The sequence below is a fragment of the Podarcis bocagei genome, assembly GCF_964188305.1.
Source record: "Podarcis bocagei genome assembly, chromosome: 14".
NCBI lineage: Eukaryota > Metazoa > Chordata > Lepidosauria > Squamata > Lacertidae > Podarcis > Podarcis bocagei.
In genome coordinates this window covers 46,081,904-46,103,209 of record NC_138139.1, presented here as the reverse complement: position 1 = coordinate 46,103,209, position 21,306 = coordinate 46,081,904, and the positions used below count along the sequence as shown (strand labels likewise).

The 21,306-nt window shown below is 46.9% G+C and overlaps 1 protein-coding gene across 1 annotated transcript in view; it reads right to left on the bottom strand.

Annotated features, from left to right (window-relative positions):
- The window catches only part of MAP2K3 (mitogen-activated protein kinase kinase 3), a 74,943-nt gene extending 53,884 nt beyond the window's left edge, over nt 1–21,059 (bottom strand). Inside the window, exon 1 of the mRNA XM_081169693.1 lies at nt 20,862–21,059. Within this exon, the coding sequence (XP_081025819.1) occupies nt 20,862–20,877 (16 nt within the window). The 5' untranslated portion in view covers nt 20,878–21,059. The remainder of the gene's footprint in view (nt 1–20,861) is intronic.
- Nucleotides 21,060–21,306: the final 247 nt, after the last annotated feature.

Sequence of the window (21,306 nt, the reverse complement as noted above, 5' to 3'; positions counted from 1 at the left end):
CATCACATGGCAGGGCAGAGTCTCAAACAAAGATGTGCTCTCGCAAGCCCACGTTTCCAGCATGTTCACAGTCCTGTCTCCGCGACGTCTGCGCTGGCTTGGTCATGTCCACAGAATGGAAGATGGCAAGATCCCCAAAGATGTGCTCTACGGGGAGCTGGTTTCAGGCACCGGGGCCCATTGCCAGACCAACTCTGTGTGTTACAAAGATGTCTGCAAACATGACACAAAGGCTGGCAAAACCAACCCGGCCATGCGGGAATCCCTCGCGGACGCCTGCAGTGCCTGGAGACAAGCAGTCAAGTCCTGTATCCATAGCAGTGACCAGAGGAGGAGTGATGGCTGGGAGGAGCTCAGAGAGAAGGAACGCCATGGTGCATCTGCAGCAACAAAACTGGGCGCCTTCATCTTCCCCAGCTGCAACAAAACACGTCTCTCCTGTATCCGTCTCTGCAGCCACAGCAGGCGCTGCGACTCTCCAACAGATTGACTTTACTCCCAAAAGGCGCAAACCTCCATTGCCTCCAGAGACAGACAGAGCAGAGGTTATATTTTCTGAGAATCCTCTGGAAAAACAATCTCTCAAAGGACCTGTTGATGGCATTTTACCATTGCACTGTGGAGAGTGTATTAACTTATGGTCTGTGTGTGTGGTTTGGGAGCTGCACGGCCAGGGGAAAAACAATGCTGTCCAGGGTTGTAAAGACTGCAGAGAGAATAATTGGGTGCACTCTTCCCACTTTAGATCAAATCTATGCTGTCAGGTGCCATAAGAAAGCGGCAGGATAGTGCGCACCCCGGAAATGATCTCTTTCAGCTTCTGCCTTCTGGAAGAAGGTACAGGGTTATAAAGGCCAGGACTAGACGCCTGAGAAACAGTTTCTACGCAAATGCAATTCTGGTTCTAAACGCAGCATAAGGGGTCTCTATAGTATAGTGTATTTTAAAATGGGGTTTTAGAGTTTTTAGGGGTTTTTGAATGTTTTATGTTGTTTTTCAAGTTCATTGTTCTGCATGGGACAATGACAGTAAAGATACCGTATCGGATGCCAGGCAAAGATTGTGCTCTATGCCTGAGCCACCTGTTCGTTCTCCTAAGATTTTTATTTATGGTTGCTGGGTTTAAACATGCTTTGCAGTTAACTGATTTGGGCTCTTGAACGTAAAAAAAGTAGAATTTTGTAAATACATTAAGAAGTAAAAAATAATAATACAAAGGACCCCAAAAAAACCACCTTTAACAAACCCCACTTTGTCATGAAGCTTCACTTATTTCTGTTCTTGTTTAGTACATTTCTACGCCACCTTTCATCCGAGGATCACAGGGCTGTTTACAACATAAAAACACAAAGATAATGCACGTAGCATAGTAACAAACACTAACAAGGATCATCGGGTGACCTTGAGCTGTCACTCTCAGCCTGAATGACCTCGCAGGGTCCTTGTGAAGATTATGGTGGAGGAAAGGACAGATCACACTGTCCTCAGCAGGTGGCATTTTTAAAAAATGGAATAATTGGAATGACTAGTACAGTGGTACCTCAGGTTAAGTACTTAATTCGTTCCGGAGATCCGTTCTTAACCTGAAACTGTTCTTAACCTGAAGCAACACTTTAACTAATGGGGCCTCCTGCTGCTGCCGTGCCACTGGAGCACGATTTCTATTCTCATTCTGAAGCACAGTTCTTAACCTGAGGTAAGATTTCTGGTTTAGCAGAGTCTGTAACCTGAAGCGTATGTAACCCGAGGTACCACTGTACAGAATACAACAGCAGAAACAGCAGCCAACAAGTCAACTCAAAGGCTATTTGGAAAAGGTCTTGATCGATCTTTGAAAGGACTAAAGGGGAGTATTCATACCAACATCCTTAAGGACTAGTACCTTGTTTCCTAAGCTTAACAGCATGCTTCCATAAACCATTATTTTAAACCCACAGGTGTTTTGCATGGTTTTAAAGCATATTTTGAGCCTGAACCACAATAGAGGATTCAATTCAGGAAAACTTGAACTGCACCAACATTCCTTTGCTTGTGTAAGAGAGACGCAGAATAAATGAAGCGGGGGGGGGGGAGTGTCATACAATTCTCCAGGGAGGAACTCAAGAACAGCGCAAACAAGAAGGGTGGCAGTAGTTAGCATCTGAAGATGAAAGAGAGAGAGAGAGAAACAATTTTCAGCTTCTTCCCGTGCAATTGTTACCAGCACAATTCAAGGAAAGGACGTTAACAACGAAAACCCAACTTCTAACTAAAGCCTTGTCCATCCCAACCTAAAGAGGCTCCGCGAAATGTTGATTTTCTTTCAGATAAGGTGTTTAGCAGGCCTAGGTTCAAACACACCTGGAAAGTCTGTGGCTCCAGACATTACGGAATGGTTTGGAGACAGGGAGGAGAGGAAGCACATGTCCCCTCGTGCTTCCTGTTCCCTTCATTTCTCAGTGCAGTATATCCGACACGGACATTATGCATCTCTCCATGTGTTAGGAACAGGTTTGCACACAAGGAATGGGGAAGCTGCAGCCCTCCAGATTTTGCTACACTGCAGTTCCCATTAGCCCCGTTCAGCGTCACTAATGATCCAGGATGATGGGAGATGTAGTCCACAGGCACCCAACGGAAGCACATGAGACAGGCTCTTGCTGTGTGTTGTCCCCACACATTACATCATGTCCGAAACCACTTGTACATTTTTATTTTTAAATCAGGGTCTGTATGGTGCAGTATTGGGACGCGGGTGGCGCTGTGGGTTAAACCACAGAGCCTAGGACTTGCCGATCAGAAGGTCGGCGGTTCGAATCCCCACGACGGGGTGAACTCCCATTGCTCAGTCCCTGCTCCTGCCGACCTAGCAGTTCGAAAGCACGTCAAAGTGCAAGTAGATAAATAGGTACCACTCTGGTGGGAAGGTAAACAGCGTTTCCGTGCGCTGCTCTGGTTCACCAGAAGCGGCTTAGTCATGCTGGCCACATGACCCAGAAGTTGTACGCCGGCTCCCTTGGCCAATAAAGCGAGATGAGCGCCGCAACCCCAGAATCGTACACGACTGGACCTAATGGTCAGGGGTCCCTTTACCTTTTTAGGGTGCAGTGGTTAGAGTGTTGCAGGACCTGAGAGACCAGGGTCCAAACCCACACCTTTGAAAGCTCACTGGGTGACCTTGGGCCCATCACAGTCCCTTAGCCCAGTGTTTCCCAACCGGTGTTCCGCGGCACACAAGTGTGCCGTGAGACGTTGGCTGGTGTGCCGTGGGAGGGAGGCAGGCGAGTCGGGCGGTGAGAGGCGGCGGCGGCGAGGATCCGCGTCGAGCCGGGGGCGGCTCCGCGGTGGTGGTGCCGAGGTTTCTCTCTCCATTCTCCCCTCACACACACACAGGATCAGCTGACAGGACCCAGCCAATGGGACGGCGGCGGGGCAGCGCGTGCAAAAGGGAGGAGCGCGAGACAGCGGACGAGGAGGAGGCCGGCATGTCCGGGCAGCAGCAGCAACAACAGCAGCAGCAACTCCCGGCGACGGCTCCTCAAGCCCCGGGCAACCCTACTCCCTCACCGGCCTCGGCCGCCCTCCTGCTCCACCTGCCGCCGCCTCCCCCGCCGCCGCCGGCCACCTCGGCCCCGCCGCCGCCCCCTCCTCCACCCGCTAGCGCCGCCACCACCACAACAGCCGCCGCCGCCTTAGCTGCCGCCGTCCCTCAGTCCCTCGCTTTGCTGCCTCCTCCCCCCCCCACCCCCAAAGCTTGGAGGTTCCCCGGCAAGGGGGAGGGAAGAAAATTGAAAACTTTCACTTTCGTGCGTCCCTCCCGGCGTGACGCTGCGCGCTAACGTCACGGGGCTGTAATGGTGGTGTGCCACGAGATTTTTTTCATCAAACAAGTGTGCCTTTGCCCAAAAAAGGTTGGGAAACACTGCCTTAGCCTATAGTCTACCTCGCAGGGCTGTTAAGAGGATGAAAAGAAGGGGGGAGAACCATGCACAACCCGGTGAGTCCTTGGAGAAAAGGCGGGATATAAATGTAAATAAATGAATACTGTACTCTTGAATTTTCAATGCCTGTGACTGCTTGTATTGAGGGTTGTGGTATGTCACACTGACCAACCTTAGCCCTGCCCACAAAAATTTCCCCAGTCTAGTTTTCGGGCCTGACCCTTCATAAGGAGAGAGGTTAGGCTGGCCTCGACCAGAGCCAGGGCTTTTTCGGCTGTGGCTCCAATCTGGTGGAATGCTCTGTCACAAGAGACTAGGGCCCTGCGGGACTTGACATCTTTCTGCAGGGCCTGCAAGACAGAGCTGTTCCACCAGGGCTTTGGCCAGGGCACAGCCTGACCCCTTCCTTTGGCAATCCTCACAGAACTTCTAGCCCAATGGTTGCCATTAACTTGATTGGAATTAATTTCATAATGAAATGATTTTAGAATGTTTTATTGTTTTACTGTTAGCCGCTCTGAGCCCGGCTTTGGCTGGGGAGGGCGAGATATAAATAAATTATTAATTATTATTATTATTATTATTATTATTATTATTATTATTATTATTATAACAAAAGCACCAATAATCTGAAGCAGTGAAAGAAAATTCAAGAGAATCACACCGGTGAGAAAGTGCAGTAACTTCCAGCCAAACGCTTGCGGATTTTACAGGCTGCAACACAGTTTCAGCCTCGAAAAAGGAAATGAAACAAAAATAACAGTCTCCCCCCCCCCCCCTTTGTCAATGCTGCCAGGAAGATAAGAGAGCGAGCCGCAGTTATGATCCCATTCACAACTGAGCCACCCACACAAAAAGCTCTCTCCACAGCAGCCGGCCTGACATCCTCTCTTTATATACTGTTGCTTTATTTGGCTTCTGCGAAACACCAGCCAATAAGGGAGGGCGTCAACAGGAAGTGTTGCTAGCTGACCGAGTTTGAATTAAACGGGCAACGCCGGGTGGAAAGCGAAAAAAATTCACCTAAAGAAAAGGAGAAGGGATACTTGTTTTAAAAAAGAAAAGCAGCGACTCGAGTCAATGCTTTCAACACTGTTTTAAAAATAAACGCAAAGCCACTATGTGGAGCTCTTGTACAAACGCGCTCCAGAAATGCAAGGCTGTAACTAGTCAGCAAGGCAGCCTGGTCTACACAAGACAGAACTCTGCTTGTGCGTCATGTCCAGAAGCTTTCCAGGAATCGCAGAGCATTGGGGACATTCATGGGGGATTGAGACAATCAGTGGCTGCTTGGCCAGTCAGCTTGGCTGCTTTGTACGCCCGGGATGAGAGGCAAAAATGCCACCAGATTCTGGGGGATGACAGCAGGAGACAGTCATTGTACTAGTGACCTGTTTGCGAGTTTCCCACTAGGGTAAACAAAGATGATGGAGTGGGTCAGAGGCGGAGAATCCGTAGCCCTCCAAATGATGGTCGAGTAATACTAACCCATTCTATTTGTTTCGCTGCAAGCCAGAACAAAGGGGGAAAGGCATTCAGAGCCGAGTCACGAAGTTGGCCAATGCAAACAGAGAACAAGGCAAGACAACGTTAATTTCCCTTGCGCAGCAGCAAAAAGAAAGCAAACTCCACTTGACGGAGCAAACTTTGCTGAGCGCAACTTCCATCCTCCCAGAGTCCTCTCTTGACCCATTATTAGCTCAGGAGATCTAGGTCTACATCTAAGAACCTCATGATCTAAGACAGTGGTTCTCAAAGGGTGTGGCAGGAGACAAGGGCAAGTGTGTTGGTGTTTAAGTGATCAATGTAACACTTAAACATTCCTGTGTCGTATATCATGCTGTGGTTGGACTTGACCCACAGAGGCGTACTCCATTGTCTCTTGAGACAGACGGATGCCAACAAAGCACAGTACAGTATAATATAAAAATGATTATTATAATTATTTTACTATTATGCTGTCTATTATGCTTTTATTATTATTATTTATATGAAGTACACTACACTAGGATCTTTTGATTGGTGAAGATCAGTACTGTATATAAATCAATTTATTATTAAATGTTATTTGCAGAATATGTAACTGCTTCGTTTTATGCTTTCTGGATCACCCAGCTGCAATAGCTACTAGCCACAATGGCTGGATCCTGTCACAGAATTTTGTAGGGACTCTGAGGATCAGTCCAGCTCCCTGCAAGGCAGGAATATGCAGTTGTCCCAAACGGGGATCAAACCTGCAGCCTTGGCATTATCAGCACCACGCTCTAACCAACTGAGCTATCAGGCAGTCTGCCTTTGGATACCAGCTGCTGGGAATTACAAGTGGGAAAATGCTGTTCCGCTCAGGTCTTGCTGGCAAGCATCTGGCTGCACAATGTGATCAAAGATGTTGGACTTGATGGGCCTTTGACCTTTGTCTCCAAGGAGCTCAGGGTGAAATGCACAACCCTCGTTTCATCCACACAACAACCCTGTGAGGTAGGTTAGGCTGAGAAGTCAACCCAGTGAGCTTCATGGCCAAGTGGGGATTGGAACCCTGGTCTCTCGGGTCCAATACTAACCACTACACCACACTGCCTCTCGTGCACAGACCTGGCAGCACAAGATCCAGATCAGCACCTCCCAGAAGCAGCATGATTAGCCTTCAGGGTTCAGAATAACTTCCATTTTCATTGTGCAGAAAGGGGAAGGAAGAGCTGGTGGGTTTCAAGAGCTGCAGGCGTACTTAAGAGGCTCAGGCACCTGATGGCTCTTTCGGCCCGTCCTTCCTGTCTTACTGGATAACCCCAACCCACATTTCCTTCCACTATCTGCAGCCACCACCAGCCAGAAGGAACTTGCCCCATTCCCAGCACAGCCCCTTCAGCTTGCTGCACTATTAATTTCCTGCCTCGCCAAGTTCCAAGACGGCACTGTTTGTTTCCCGAGAGATAACGTCTCCCACCACACAAACCTTCCCTCTCTTATGCATCACATTCTATTAAAAGAATCACAACATGCTCCTAAGTGCAAGTATTATAATAAAATAAATAATAATAATAATAATAATAATAATAATAATAATAATAATAATAATAATAATAATAATAATTATTTATTTATACCCCGCCCAGTCTGCGGGCAGGTAGGGTCTCGGCCTGCGTACCAGATGGAGCTGATAAACAGCTGCCCTGGACACAGAATTGACCTGTGCCTCCATGGACAGCTGTGAGTCCAGAATGACTCCCAGGCTGCGCACCTGGTCCTTCAGGGGCACAGTTACCCCATTCAGGACCAGGGAGTCCTCCACACCCGCCCGTCTCCTGTCCCCCAAAAACAGTACTTCTGTCTTGTCAGGATTCAACCTCAATCTGTTAGCCGCCATCCATTTATAAATGTAAAACGCGACACATTATATGTATGTGGAATATGTAACCGGAAAACTAATAAAGATTATTTGGGGGGGGGGGAAGAATCACAACATGACCCACTTTTTTACCTGGAAATGTACCAAATTTGTGGGGTCGCCTAGACCAGATTAAAAACGGCTGCTGTGCTAGGTGCTTGTTTCCACGTTGCACACTCGTTTCGATGTCAGGAATCTCAGCTCTTGTGCTGTAAGTAAACCAGCCCTGATTTTGCACAAGTTCAGGCATGTGAATGCATGCAACCTCCGTGCAATGGACACTTAGACACTCTCCCCCTTTATGCTTCAGCAATACACCAGACCAACTTGGGTTAGGCTACCAGGACACAGTGGGACACTTCTACCTCGATGGAACTACCGGATTTGGCAGCGTCAACCAATTAATATCACAACATGGCAGATGCAACGGAGCCAAGTTTCTCCAAGTTGGGACAAACTCTTGGCCAACTAGCGTTATGCAGTTGATGCCTGTTTCAAGCTGTCTGTTTGTGCATTAAAATATAATAACATTGAAGGAGCATCTCCAACCCCACGGTTCAGCCCGGACACGGAGGTCCAGCCTAGAGGGCCTTCTGGCAGTTCCCTCATGGCAAGAAGTGAAGTTACAAGGAACCTCTCAGCAGACACAAGAGGGCAATTAAAGGCATAATGAAGAGAGACAACTTCAAAGACACAAGGGCCCCCTTTCTTTAACTATCTTAATGACCAAAATTAAGACCTTGTTATACTAACAGATCAATATTCTCAGTGGAGAAGTTCCATTAACTAATCACACCCTCCCTGTGGAACACCTTCTCATCAGATGTCAAAGAAATAAACGCCTGATTTTTAGAAGACATCTGAAGGCAGTCCCTGTAAAGGGTAGTTTTTATTGTGGTTTTATTGAGGTTGTATTGCAGGGGTGGGCAACCTAAGGTCCATGGGCCACAAGCGACCCTTGGGGGGGGTCATTTAACTGGCCCACGAGCTACCCCCGAACTGAGTCGCCCGCTCAACGAGTCCCCGTGCGCTGCACTAAACTGGCACAGCACATCATGGGGACTCACTTCCACGTTGCTGGAAATCACGTCTGCACAGACGCAGGAGCCGGAAATCGCGGGTAAGCCTTGCCAAGCCCTGTTTTATTGTGTTTTTAATATTTTGTTGCAAGCCACCCAGAGTGGCCAGGGCAACCCAGTCAGATGGGCAGTGTACAAATGAAAAGTATTATTAATTATTATTATTATTCTGGCATCAATCAGGTCTTGTTAGTTCCCAATGTCTGCACCATATTATTCTACTCTCCAGATAGCTCAGCTGTGCAATGCCACATTAAAAAGCTCAAGCTGTTCAGTATTGTTGCCGCTGCTGCTTTTAAACAAAGGAAGAAATCTAATCCCCTCTAGCCAGTTCTAGGATTTTCTACACAAGGAATGCATTTTGCCTGTTGGGTTTATAAATGTTGACCCATTCCAGGGAGGGGGGGTAGGAGAGACAGGCCCCTCAAACAACTTGCAGGCAACAGGCTTAGAAATTTGAATTTATTATTAATTACACTTAGTCCTCTCCTTTTTTTCTCCAAAACGTGAACCAGCGGGGGGGGGGGATGTGAGTATTTAGAGCTGAGAGGGGGCACAAAATTTTGTCCTTGCTCAGAGAGCCACATTACCAACGTTCGCCCCTGAACCCAGACCTCCAACACATAAGGGAAACGGAAACTGAACCAGTCGGGATCTATCCTTATACAGTGGTACCTCGGGTTACATACGCTTCAGGTTACAAACTAACCCAGAAATATTACCTCGGGTTAAGAACTTTGCTTCAGGATGAGAACAGAAATCTGGCTCCGGCGGCACAGCGGCAGTGGGAGGCCCCATTAGCTAAAGTGGTACCTCAGGTTAAGAACAGTTTCAGGTTAAGAACGGACCTCCAGAACGAATTAAGTACTGTATTTTTTGCTCTATAAGACTCACTTTTTCCCTCCTAAAAAGTAAGGGGAAATGTGTGTGCGTCTTATGGAGCGAATGCAGGCTGCACAGCTATCTCAGAAGCCAGAACAACAAGAGGGATTGCTGCTTTCACTGCACAGCGATCCCTCTTGCTATTCTGGCTTCTGAGATTCAGAATATTTTTTTCCTTGTTTTCCTCCTCCAAAAACTAGGTGCGTCTTGTGGTCTGGTGCGTCTTATAGAGCGAAAAATACGGTGCTTAACCCAAGGTACCACTGTACTTGTACTGCAAACCCTGTCACAACTCAAGGCCACACCATTTCCCCTTTAAAAGGCAGAGCCGCTCGCTTCAAGGGCCAGGAAGCCGGGCCCAGCCTACACACTTCTGCCGGTGAATCAGCTTCTTCATTCAGAAACATGACGGTGCTGACTCATAAGAGGTTTACACGCCAATAGACAGGAAATGCAAATCCAGATTCTCTCTGGTTAAAAACACACACACACACACACACACACACACACTCAGCTCAGCTCAACCCACAGGGACGTGTTGTGGCGTCCCTCACTGAAACCCAGCAAGAATCCTGCACACCACCTCACCGGAAGCAAGATCCCCCTCAGTTGTTGAAACCTCGGTGGGATACCTAATGCGGAAAAGACAACTGATGAGCCAACCTTCGTCCCACCCTCGTCTACTCAACAATGTCAATTTTAAAAAATGCTCAACAAGGTCAATCCTTTAAAAAGCTCAGCAATTTTGGTCAGCCCTCACGCATGTTCACTTCATCAAATCTGGCCCTCTCTGAAAAAAGTTTGGGCACCCTAACACTGTCATGGCTTCCTGCAAAGAATCCTGGGAGCAGTAGTTTGTTACGTTTAAACCATCCATTCCTCTTCCCAGGGAATTCTGGGAACCTTGTGAGAAGAATAGGGGGTCAAGCTAACAATCCTGGCTCTGCCTACTGTGGGCCCCCCGGCCTTCCGCCGTAAAAGCACCTACGGGCGCCAGCCACCACCCAGGGTAGCCCAGTCAGTTTGCTGCAACGAAAACGGCAAAGAATCAACAAATTCAGAACAGCAAGCCTTTGGCGACCCCAATCCACCTCTTTAGAATCCATGCAGTGTTGACAAGTGTTACTGGGGAGGAGGGAAATGTGGGAGAGAAAGTTTGGAGGCGGGAAATGGTATGCAAAACCTGCTGACCACAATCCTTCACACATTTCCTTGGGAGAAATCCCACTGCAATCCATGGGGCTTCCTTCCAAGCAAAGAAAGATAAGATGTTCAAGGCAAAAAAGGATGGGACAGGTCTGTCAAAGAAACTCCTGCCCGCATACCAGCCAAGGATTATTATGAACTGTAGACCTGCGAACTTTCCCCACATGCCCAGATTTTAATCTTCCTCACCCTCTTCCCTTACGGTTTATTTAAACATCCAGCCTGAAGAATTCTGCGGGATAAAAAGCAAGATGAACAATGAAATACACAGACACACCTCTGCAACATTTTGGTTGGTCCAAACAAAGGAATTGCCCTAATGTAGTTATTGCACCATTTCCCCCCCTTCAGAACAGAATATCCCGTTCTGGTGTTAACTACACTTTTATCCTGCCGTATCTCCAAGGAGTTCAAGGTAGCATAGACAATTATTTCTCCACAGCCAACCCTTTTACACACACACACACACACACACACACACACACACACTTTGTGAAGTAGGTTACGCTACAGAGCCAGGAAACCTATAGCATCTCCAAGCATTGTTGGACTGGACAATTCCCATCACTCCTAAGCCCAAGCCAGACCAGTGCTCTAGCCACTACACCATGCTGCCTCTCACATCCTGTCTTTCTATAATAATAATAATAATAATAATAATAATAATAATAATAATAACCACCAAAGAATTGATGCTTTTGAATTATGGTGCTGGAGGAGACTCTTGAGAGTCCCATGGACTGCAAGAAGATCAAACCTATCCATTCTGAAGGAAATCAGCCCTGGGTGCTCACTGGAAGGACAGATCCTGAAGCTGAGGCGCCAAGACTTTGGCCACCTCATGAGAAGAGAAGACTCCCTGGAAAAGACCCTGATGTTGGGAAAGATAGAGGGCACAAGGAGAAGGGGACGACAGAGGACGAGATGGTTGGACAGTGTTCTCGAAGCTACCAGCATGAGTTTGACCAAACTGCGGGAGGCAGTGGAGGACAGGAGTGCCTGGCGTGCTCTGGTCCATGGGGTCATGAAGAGTCGGACACGACTAAACGACTCAACAACAACCACCACCAAAGTACACAACGGAAACTTCCATTCTGACTCAAGCTCACTTCCTTTCCTTGAGGGCTTAATAAAGATGCCATGGCCAAATTTATGCATCAGCTTAACCGGATTCAGAAGGAAGTGATTTTTATTCATTTATGGCAGGGATGCCCAATGTGGAGGCCCCTCCATTGGCTATGCTAGTAGTGGGTGATGGGAATTGGAGTCCAACAACTGGAGGGTGTGCAATATTTGCTACGCCTGCTTTAAGACAGCTGTATATTATTATTCTTGCAAATATATACCACAGCAGTTCACATTATGGTCCTAGGTTTTGGTCTGAAGATGCAAGAGGGCCTGCAGAAGCAAAGTAGGTCCGCTTCTGGTCAGTATCTGGGTGGCTGACCATCTCAGAACAGGAGGTATGCCGATTTGAGTTCCAGGATGGAAGAAAGGTGAGACAGAAATTGCTGTTGACATCCATTTGTCCCGGGCGCAAATCTCAGCAGCGTATATGGAAGGCAGCCCTGCACGTATCTGGGAGTTTTAAATGTTTGACGTTTTATTATGTTTTTCTATTTTGCTGCAAGCCTCCCAGAGTGGCTGGGGAAAGCCAGTCAGATGGGCAGGGTATAAATAATAAAAATATTGTTATTATTATTAAATTATTATGGAGGTCCTGGGCTGCTCAAACAACAAGACACCCCACTTGGTCTTGCTGATGTGGTCCCAAAGAAAGCAGTGCATTTAAAGGGATATTATAATATGATGAATACGCGAGCAGGATTTGAGTTATGAGCAACGGAAAGATTGAGAAATCATTCTACTGTGATTAGGATACAAAAGAGGGAAGATGGGGTGCAGCAAAGAGGTAGGGGGGAATTGGAAAACAGGATAAGAAGTTGATAAAACAAAAGAATGGTAGACGTACCTCGGTGTGACGCTAACATATGAGAGTGCTGGAGGTGAAATAGTTAAAGAGGTTACCCAATCAGAACCGAGGGGGGTGGAGTCAGAGGGACTATAAAACCAGCTCTGGGAGGGGGAAAGAGGGAGTTCGTTGGGAGTTGGGTGGTTGGTTGGAGTGGGAGTGAATTGGAATCGAGTCTGTGGGTAGGTTGAGTTAGTGTAGCGAAATAAGCTGAGTCAGGAACAGTTAGGGAGCTAGGAAGACAAGTAAATATCTGAGAGGTGGTTTAGTGAGTGAGAGCAGGTAGCGGAAGTTATAGGTCTGGATAGGCAGCCCATGATTGTAATTGACTGAGACCATTTATGAAACCACACACTTGTTAAACTGCAATAAATAAACAGAAGTTTATGTTCCAATTTAACCCTGACTGGGCCTGGGTGGTGGCAGCGAGAAATAAAGTGGTGAAACCTCCAGGGGCCCTGTGTGATCACCACACTCGGTTCCCCAATGCCTTGGGAGTCGAACGTTCCGGCTGCTGAAGGATCAAAAACCGGAAGTGAGTGTTCCAGTTTTCGAACGTTCTTTCAGAAGCTGAACATTTGACGGGGCTTCCACGGCTTCCAATTGGCTGCAGGAGCTTCCTACAGCCAATCGGAAGCCGTGCTTTGAAAGTCAAACATTCCAAAAGTCGAACAAACTTCCAGAATGAATTCTGTTCAACTTCCGAGGTACAAATGCATTACATATTGGAATTATATGTGAAATCTGTGAGAGTTGAATAAAATTCCACATATTTAAATGAAAAGGAAAGCAGAGCAATACGTTTGGCATCAGCTTGGCTGCAGGAGTTGCCAAAAGGAGGTGAACAAAAATTAAAAATAGTATTTTGTAATATAATGCCGCTACATATTTAAAATACAGTGGTACCTCGGGTTACATATGCTTCAGGTTACACACTCCGCTAACCCAGAAATAGTGCTTCAGGTTAAGAACTTTGCTTCAGGAGGAGAACAGAAATCGTGCTCCGGCGGCGCAGCAGCAGCAGGAGGCCCCATTAGCTAAAGTGGTGCTTCAGGTTAAGAACAGTTTCAGGTTAAGAACGGACCTCCGGAACGAATTAAGTACTTAACCCGAGATACCACTGTACTCCCCAAAAACGCAATTAACACAAAACCACTTTCCAAATTCACCTCAAAACTTCCAGCAACTGTGTTGGAAATATAATTTCCCTCCATAGGGCTCTGTAGCAAAGCATTTGCTATGCAGGCAGAAGGGGGCCAGGTTTAATCTCTGACATCTCCACATAGGGGTGGGAGACTCCTGCCTGAAACCCTTGAGGGCTCCTGCCAGTCAGTGTAGACAATACTGACCTACATGGACCAACGGTCTGACTCAGGTATAAGGCAGCTTCCTATGTTTTGAAAAAATTATTCAAGTTCCTTGTCATCACGCTCACCTGTAAAGGCACCTGACAAGCCAGGGATGCCTTCCAGGCTCACTCACCTGCACAGGTGATAATTCCCCAGCATCCTTTCCACATGAGGTTAAGCAAACACAAACATGCAAGCAGCAGCACAAGATACAGCATTATTTGCAAAGCTAATAGATAATAGCTATTGAAAGGACCATACTTTGATCACATCCAGTTATAATAATAATACTAATAATATTTATTTATACTTTATTTTAAACTTTTATTTTATTTGTTGCTTCTCCAAGAAAATATTCTGCTGCTTTTAGTTGAAGAAGATTGGATACTTATAATAAAAAGAAGTTTGCTGTATTAATTAATGTATAAATATATTAAAGGTTTTTATTCATAATAGCCCAAAGTAGTGTTTTCTTATGGGTGAGCATCCAATAAAGTCCACTTTCAGTGCAATCCTATAAAAACTTCCATTAATTCCATTAAACTATTATTCCATTAACCTATTTTTATTTATAATAATTATACTTATTATATTTATCATCATCATCATCATCATTCCATTATTATTCCATTAACCCAATAATAACCCAATCCCATTAATGGGGCTTACTTCTGAGTAGACACATATAGGAATGCTCAGGTAACTGACAACAATTCCCGTCAGCCCCTTGGGCAATGGTCAGAAATATATTGATCCAGCAACAGTGGGAAAGCCACAGGTTCCCCACCCCTGAACTAGGACTGACCATGGATTAGCTCACAGAAAGAGCATACTGGCAGCCATCTTTTCTTTGACAACCTGTTGCATCTTTAGGTGAGAAACAGCCCAGGTCGTTGCATGTCTTTATATGCTCAGTTAACACAAGGTCATGCAGGTGGCTTTTGTATGTGATGTTAATACAGTTGTACCTTGGTTTGTGAACGCCTTGCGAGTCGAACGCTTTGGCTCCCAAACGCCGCAAACCTGGAAGTGAGTGTTCCTGTTTGCAAACGTTCTTTGGAACCCGAATCGGAAGCTGCGCTTTGGTTTCCGAATGTTTTCCCCACTTACATGCATTTTGACTCACGTGCGACCGCATCTACGTGCAGCGCCAGGAAATATTTAAATAAATAGATTTAAACAGTAAAAATGGCACAAAAAGAGTGGGAACACAGCTTGAAATCCCATGAGCCTTTGCACCAACGTTCGAGGACTGTGGAGAGCTCGAGTTTGGAAGGAATCGTTTAGGTGGAGTTTGGGGGGGTGGATTTTGGACCGAGTTCGGCTTTTTAGATGGTGTTCCCCACTATACACAATTTCACGTATACGTGTGGTACCGGGGAATGTAACCCCCATCAGTGGGGAGACACCTGCATCAGGATTTCTGTTGTTTAATTCTACTTGGGGCTCATCATGCTCTTCCACGACTGCTGATTTATGTATCTTCAATGGGACTGCCAGATCAGGAGCATCCCAGATCCTGAGATTTCAGGGCCCAAGCCTGAGACTTGGTGATGTCACAGGGACAGGCCCTGGAGATGGAGGTTAATTGGGAGAGGGGAGCAGAGGAGGACAGGTCTCCCAGAGGTTCTATGCTATAATTTGCAGCCAAGCCATGCTGGGCTAACGCTCGCAAACAACATGCATAATCTTCTTAATATTCTTTTACTCTATTAAAGGCATTCTCACCCACCTGAAGATTCAAGCCGTCTACCTGTCAGGGGAAGGCAAACCTGGAGACTGGTCAGAACTGGAGGTCTGGTAACCTGAATGTATAGTTTTTAATATATTGACCAAATATTCTATTGCTGCAAATCACTTTCTGTTCATTTTGCAGTTTGGCAAGTAAGATAAGCAGTTACACACACCTTTAAAAAATAAATGGCACAATGACCCTACAGCTTTCCATTTCCGACTTATTTTAAAACCCACATACAAAGTGGTTTTGGAGTCGTTTAGAGGGTTTGTTTTTTAAAAAATGGTCCAAATAAATTTGCCCACTTCATTAAGTGACTTCCTGTGTCACCTTTGGGTATTATCACCCGCCAAAGAGATTTCTGCAAACTTGCCAAAAGGGAAGTGGGAGATGACAGGCCTACAAGTATGTGCCGAAAGGATATTAAGGACTGATTTTTACTACACAGCAAGCGCTTGCTTTTATCACAGCAGCTTTTGAGGCATTTCCAAAAGCTTCTGGCTGTCTCCAGCAAAACTCTATTCCACAAGACTGTAGCTCAGTGGTAGAACATTAGGTCCATTAATACAGGAACTTACGACCCTCCAGATCAGAGCTTTCCAAACTTTTCGTGTCAGTGACACACTTTTTAGACGTGCATCATTTTGCAACACAATAATTCAGTTTTACTAGCAAACTGGAGGTTGAACTAACCCCTTTCCAGCCCCAGGAGGAGTGCAGGGGGCGTGACACACCTAGAACACACTGACGTCATGACACACAGTTTGGAAAGCTCTGCTCCAGATGTTCCTGGACTCCAATTCCCATCAGCCCCAGGAAAGATGGCCCAATGGTCAGAGATTGTGGGAGCTGTAGTCCATCAACATCTGGTTCCTCACCCTTGGACCAAAGTTACTTAGCCCAACCAGAAAAACATTGCCTGCCTGCCCATACATATTTGTTGACTCATCTGCCTGCCTGCACATACCTATGTTAGTCATTGATGGACAACTGTCCTCCAGTTTTCAAAATTCTCCCAGTTCATTTGCAGGCAAGAGATTCTTACCCACCGCAGGCAAATCGGGCAAGCTGCTATTTACGAGCCTGCCATAAAGCCAGCCTGGCAAATGAGAACACCGAAACGCAAAGAACATTTCGGTATCTAGCCGTCTCTCTCTCTCTCTCTCTTCTTGCCAGTTACGCAAGTAGTAATTACTCTATTATGCCTAACTATGCAAACAACGTGCGGGCCATACCCCAGTAGTCATTAACAGAGTACTTAAAAGGGTTCCCCGGCCTTTGATGTGGGGAATTAACAAATAACGAAGCATTCTTGTTCCAACTGTAATCCCAGAAAGGGACATTCCCTTGTATTTAATTTTTTATTTTTATTTTTATCTTAAGCAGAACACACACAGGCACACACAGCTCAGGTGTGCTGCCTGGCCAAAAGTGTCAAACACAATTCCATTTTCATACGCTTACAATTCCCACTGTGCTCAATGGGGTTTATTTGATGGGCACGGGGTTGCAGGCCAGTATATGTTTTTTGTACAATTAACTGCAGTGTCGGCACAAACCAAGCTGTTTTCCAAATTTTGAAGCCTTTCCCTCCCCAACTAGGATTAAATCACTTCAGCAGCCTTGGAAATTCTAGGTGCAGGACAAGGAGGCTGAACCTCAGTCCCAGGAAATAAATGACGCCACCCCCCCCCCAACCTGTCCCCCAGGCCCTTGGGACCCACCCTCTGGCCATGCTCCAACCCGGACGAAAGGAATGAATAATCTAAATAATCTTATAGCATCTTGAAATGTCTGTCCATTTTATGTCTTCAGGACCAAAGCCCACACCTTCATTAGGACCACCCATCACATAAATGGCTGCTGGATGACAAAAGGCACCTGGCGAATTTTGGACGCTGGGGCCATCTGAATAAGTCAGTCTCAGCCTGCCAAGGAGGAAGCTAGTCTAACCTCTCCTGGGAGGGAATTCCACCAAGTTGGGGCCACGGGAAAAGGCTCCCTTTCGTGCCACCGCCGACCATGCGCTCATGGGACCGACAGAAGGTGGTCGACCGAGGATCCTGGCACCCAGGCAGGTTCATATACGGTGGTATCTCAGGTTACATACGCTTCAGGTTACAGACTCTGCTAACCCAGAAATAGTGCTTCAGGTTAAGAACTTTGCTTCAGGATGAGAACAGAAATCGTGCTCCGGCGGCGCGGCGGCGGCAGGAGGCCTCATTAGCTAAAGTGGTGCTTCAGGTTAAGAACAGACCTCCGGAATGAATTAAGTACTTAACCCGAGGTACCACTGTATAGGGAGGCACATTCTTTCAGGGAGCCTGGGCCCAAGTCATATAGGTCATAACCAACACTTTGAATTGTGCAGTTGTTTTCATGACCTGGGGTAGCCTAGCTGGTACAGCACGAGACTCTTAATCTCAGGGTTGTGGGTTCAAGCCCCACAGTGGGCAAAAGATTCCAGCATTGCAGGGGGTTGGGCAAGGTTATCTACGTGCGCTCCCTTCCAGCTCTACAATTCTATGCTCTCTGGAACAGGCGCCAGTCAGCAGCCGGGCTGGAGCATTTGGGGGCAGCTGAAGCTTCCAAATAAGAGGGGTTTGATATTTTGTCCAGGACAGGAGGACAAGGGCCTCAGACTCCACCTCTGCAGGGGTACTTGCGTTCATGCTGGGGGCTTTTAAACCCATATCCCTCGTTGCCAGTGGCAAGAATTCAGACTGAATCTTGCCCTCTATCTCTGTACTGCTGCATCCTCCAGCCACTTACTCCTAGCAGGAAAGGAAGCTGCCTAATACCAGATCAGACCATTGGTTTTTATCCAGCTACATCTACCGTCCACAACAGACACATCCTACTCTATAGAGACTGCAATCTACTCCCAGTATAATGTGATCTACCCATTGTCACTGCCCACAATTGTTGAGCTTTCCTTAGGGGAAGAGACCAGAGTTGAGTTTTTTTGGGGGAAAGGTGTCAGACTATCAATCACAACAGTCCGCAGCCCTCACTCCTTCTCCCACTCTGCCACCAACTAAGAGAGTTAAAGCTTTCACAGCAGCGCCAACAGGGGCAGGATGTGTCACCATTGCTCAGGAACAACCAGCGATCTCTTTTTACTCCTGCAATCGACCTGGATAACCCTGGCAATCTACCTGTCGATCGTGGTCGCCTGGTTGGTCTACAATTACCAGAAGCACCTCTCCAGGGATTCAGGCAAGCAACATTCCCAACCCTACCTGGCGATGCCAGAAATTGAACCCGGGACCTTCTGCATGCAAGGCGGAATCTCTATGGGTGAGCTAGGACCTTTCCCCAGCAGGACTCTTATTCTGCCCTGCATCCTCCGACATGCGGCAAGGACCACAGCAGCTGTGCAATAACTTGCCCCTTGGACAGAGTTCAGGCAGTCGAGAACAAGCAGCCAGATCCCACGCAAAGAGGACTGAGATTTGGAAACAGAAACGTGAGCAAGTGTTCCAAAACAAAAGCATGACACTATCTGCCCATCCCACCAAGGCCGAGTTACAGCTCAGAGCTGCTGCATGACACAGAGCAAAGCTCACGCAGCCTGCGATGATAAGAGCAGAAATGTGAAACATCTGTAGAAAGAACTGGCGCAGCACAGGGGAAGAACTGCCTGTGAAGCTCATAAGGGCAAGCAAGGCCTTCTGATTTCTCCATGCGTTTGTACCTTATACCATCATTACGCCACCTAGCCTCTTAAGGAACTCAACTCACCCACTTTATCTTCACAACAACCTTGCAAGGCCAGGCACAAAGAACCTTGCGGTGGGCCAATGCACTAACCGCTGCACCACACTGCCCCTCATGTTTATATGCACAGATAAAGACAACACACACTTTTCTAAGATACGCATTACTTATAACACAAAACAGCATACACCACCTTGAGCTCCTTGAAGAAACTGGGGGATATAAACGTAATAATTTACATGTTATAGAGAGGATTGTTGGCTCCCTCTGTCAAGTTTCAGACAAGCTGCTTTTAATTTCACCAATAATTTAGCAACGTCTGTATTTTTATGCTTAACTGGTTTTTCAAACCCTGCTCTTAGGTTTAAGCCGTGAACTTGTTTCTTAGCCATCCGAACTGTTTCATTAACATTTTATGCTTTTTTTCCTTCTTTTGTAAGCTACATCAAGTCTATTTCTCAAAGAAAGGCAGGACGCAAACTTCCAAATAAATATCGCCCATACAAAATTTTAGACAGAAGCACCTTTTCAAATTCCATTTCTTCGCTACGTTGAATGACCCTCGCACACTAGTGTGATCCCCAAAATATATAACGGGGTAAGTTTGGGGTAGGGAGAAGGAAAGCTATGTGCCACCAATATTCCATGACGTTCTACAAGTCTTTAGCTGAATCAGTGCCCTGTTTATTTTCTTTATCCAAAAAGATGTCTAGCATCACTCCGCTTTTGAATAACTTACCAGGAAAGCGGTATTCCTTGTCCAATGCAACACACTGCACAGAGTAGGGATTACACGACTAAAACAACAACAACACTTTCACACTAGTGCAGTTTACAACACACACACAAAGCAAAAAAGAATACATCCATCATAAAATACAATCCACTGTGTAATCCACTGTGGGTGCACACCTGGCACACCTGTTTGCACCCACAGTGGATTACAGAGACCTTGATACAATTTTGGACTGAAAAATACACTCAGATTTTACACCTAAAGAGGTGATTCCGATTCCGCACCAATCATGTTCCTGGCAAGCCACCTTCCAGATATTACTGTACCACAAAACCATTAATAATCACCTAATTAATAGTACTGGCAAATTGCCTTTCGACGCTGTTCTCAAGACATTGCACTGGCATAATAAGGACGGAAAATAAAACGCATTCAAGGAAGTTCAGGGACAACCGATCTCATTCTCACCAATGAATTCAAAACTCGTTTTAAAAACGGTTAAACAAAACAGTAAGAGATAATAAAAAAGACAGTGTGACCACCTTTCGGTTTTAAAGAGAAGAGGGCAAAATCAGGAAGATCCCGTTCTCGGAGTGCCAGAGCTATCGTTAGGCCAGATTTATAGTCACACGATTATTCCATTTGACTTGTGCGCTCAAACATTTCGCATTTGGGAGAGATCAGCAAGAGATCTTGCATTGCTTATCCTTGCAAAAAAAATTACTTTTTTTGGCGGTTTCGAGCGTTGTGCGTTTCCTGCCATCCGTTTCTGAACACCGAAGTTTGCATTGGGGTGAAGCGCGGGGGTGCGAGCAGTTGGCCTTCGCCTGGGGCGCAAAAGAGCTCTTGCGCGACCCACGCGAGATCCCTCTCTTACCTTTCGGAAGGGACATGGCTCTCTCTCTCTGGGTGCGTGGATCGACGGAGGAGAGAGAGCGCTGCTTCCTGGCGGGTTCCGCCCGATGAAGATCCGGCTAGGCGCCCAGGTGAGGCAGCGGGAGACGTCGGGGAAGGGCGCGCGCCGGCAGCACCCAGGACATGTCCAAACAGCCTCGCAGCCTTTGCGGGGATCAAGCGCAACAGCCTCTGCAGGAGGGGTGGTGAGGAGCTTGCATAAAAGGAGCCCCGGCCCCGCCCAGGACCATCCGTTCTGCCCCCCGCATTGGCTGCCTTCTCTGAAGGGGGCGGGGTTGTGCTAGGCCACGCCCCCTCCCTGTTCTACCTTTTATACTCAGGTAGCCCTGCAGGGAATCCCAGTCACCGGCTGCGCGGTGGAGAAGCGTTGATCTATGCACAAGGCGGAAGGCGCTCTGGGTGCCCCA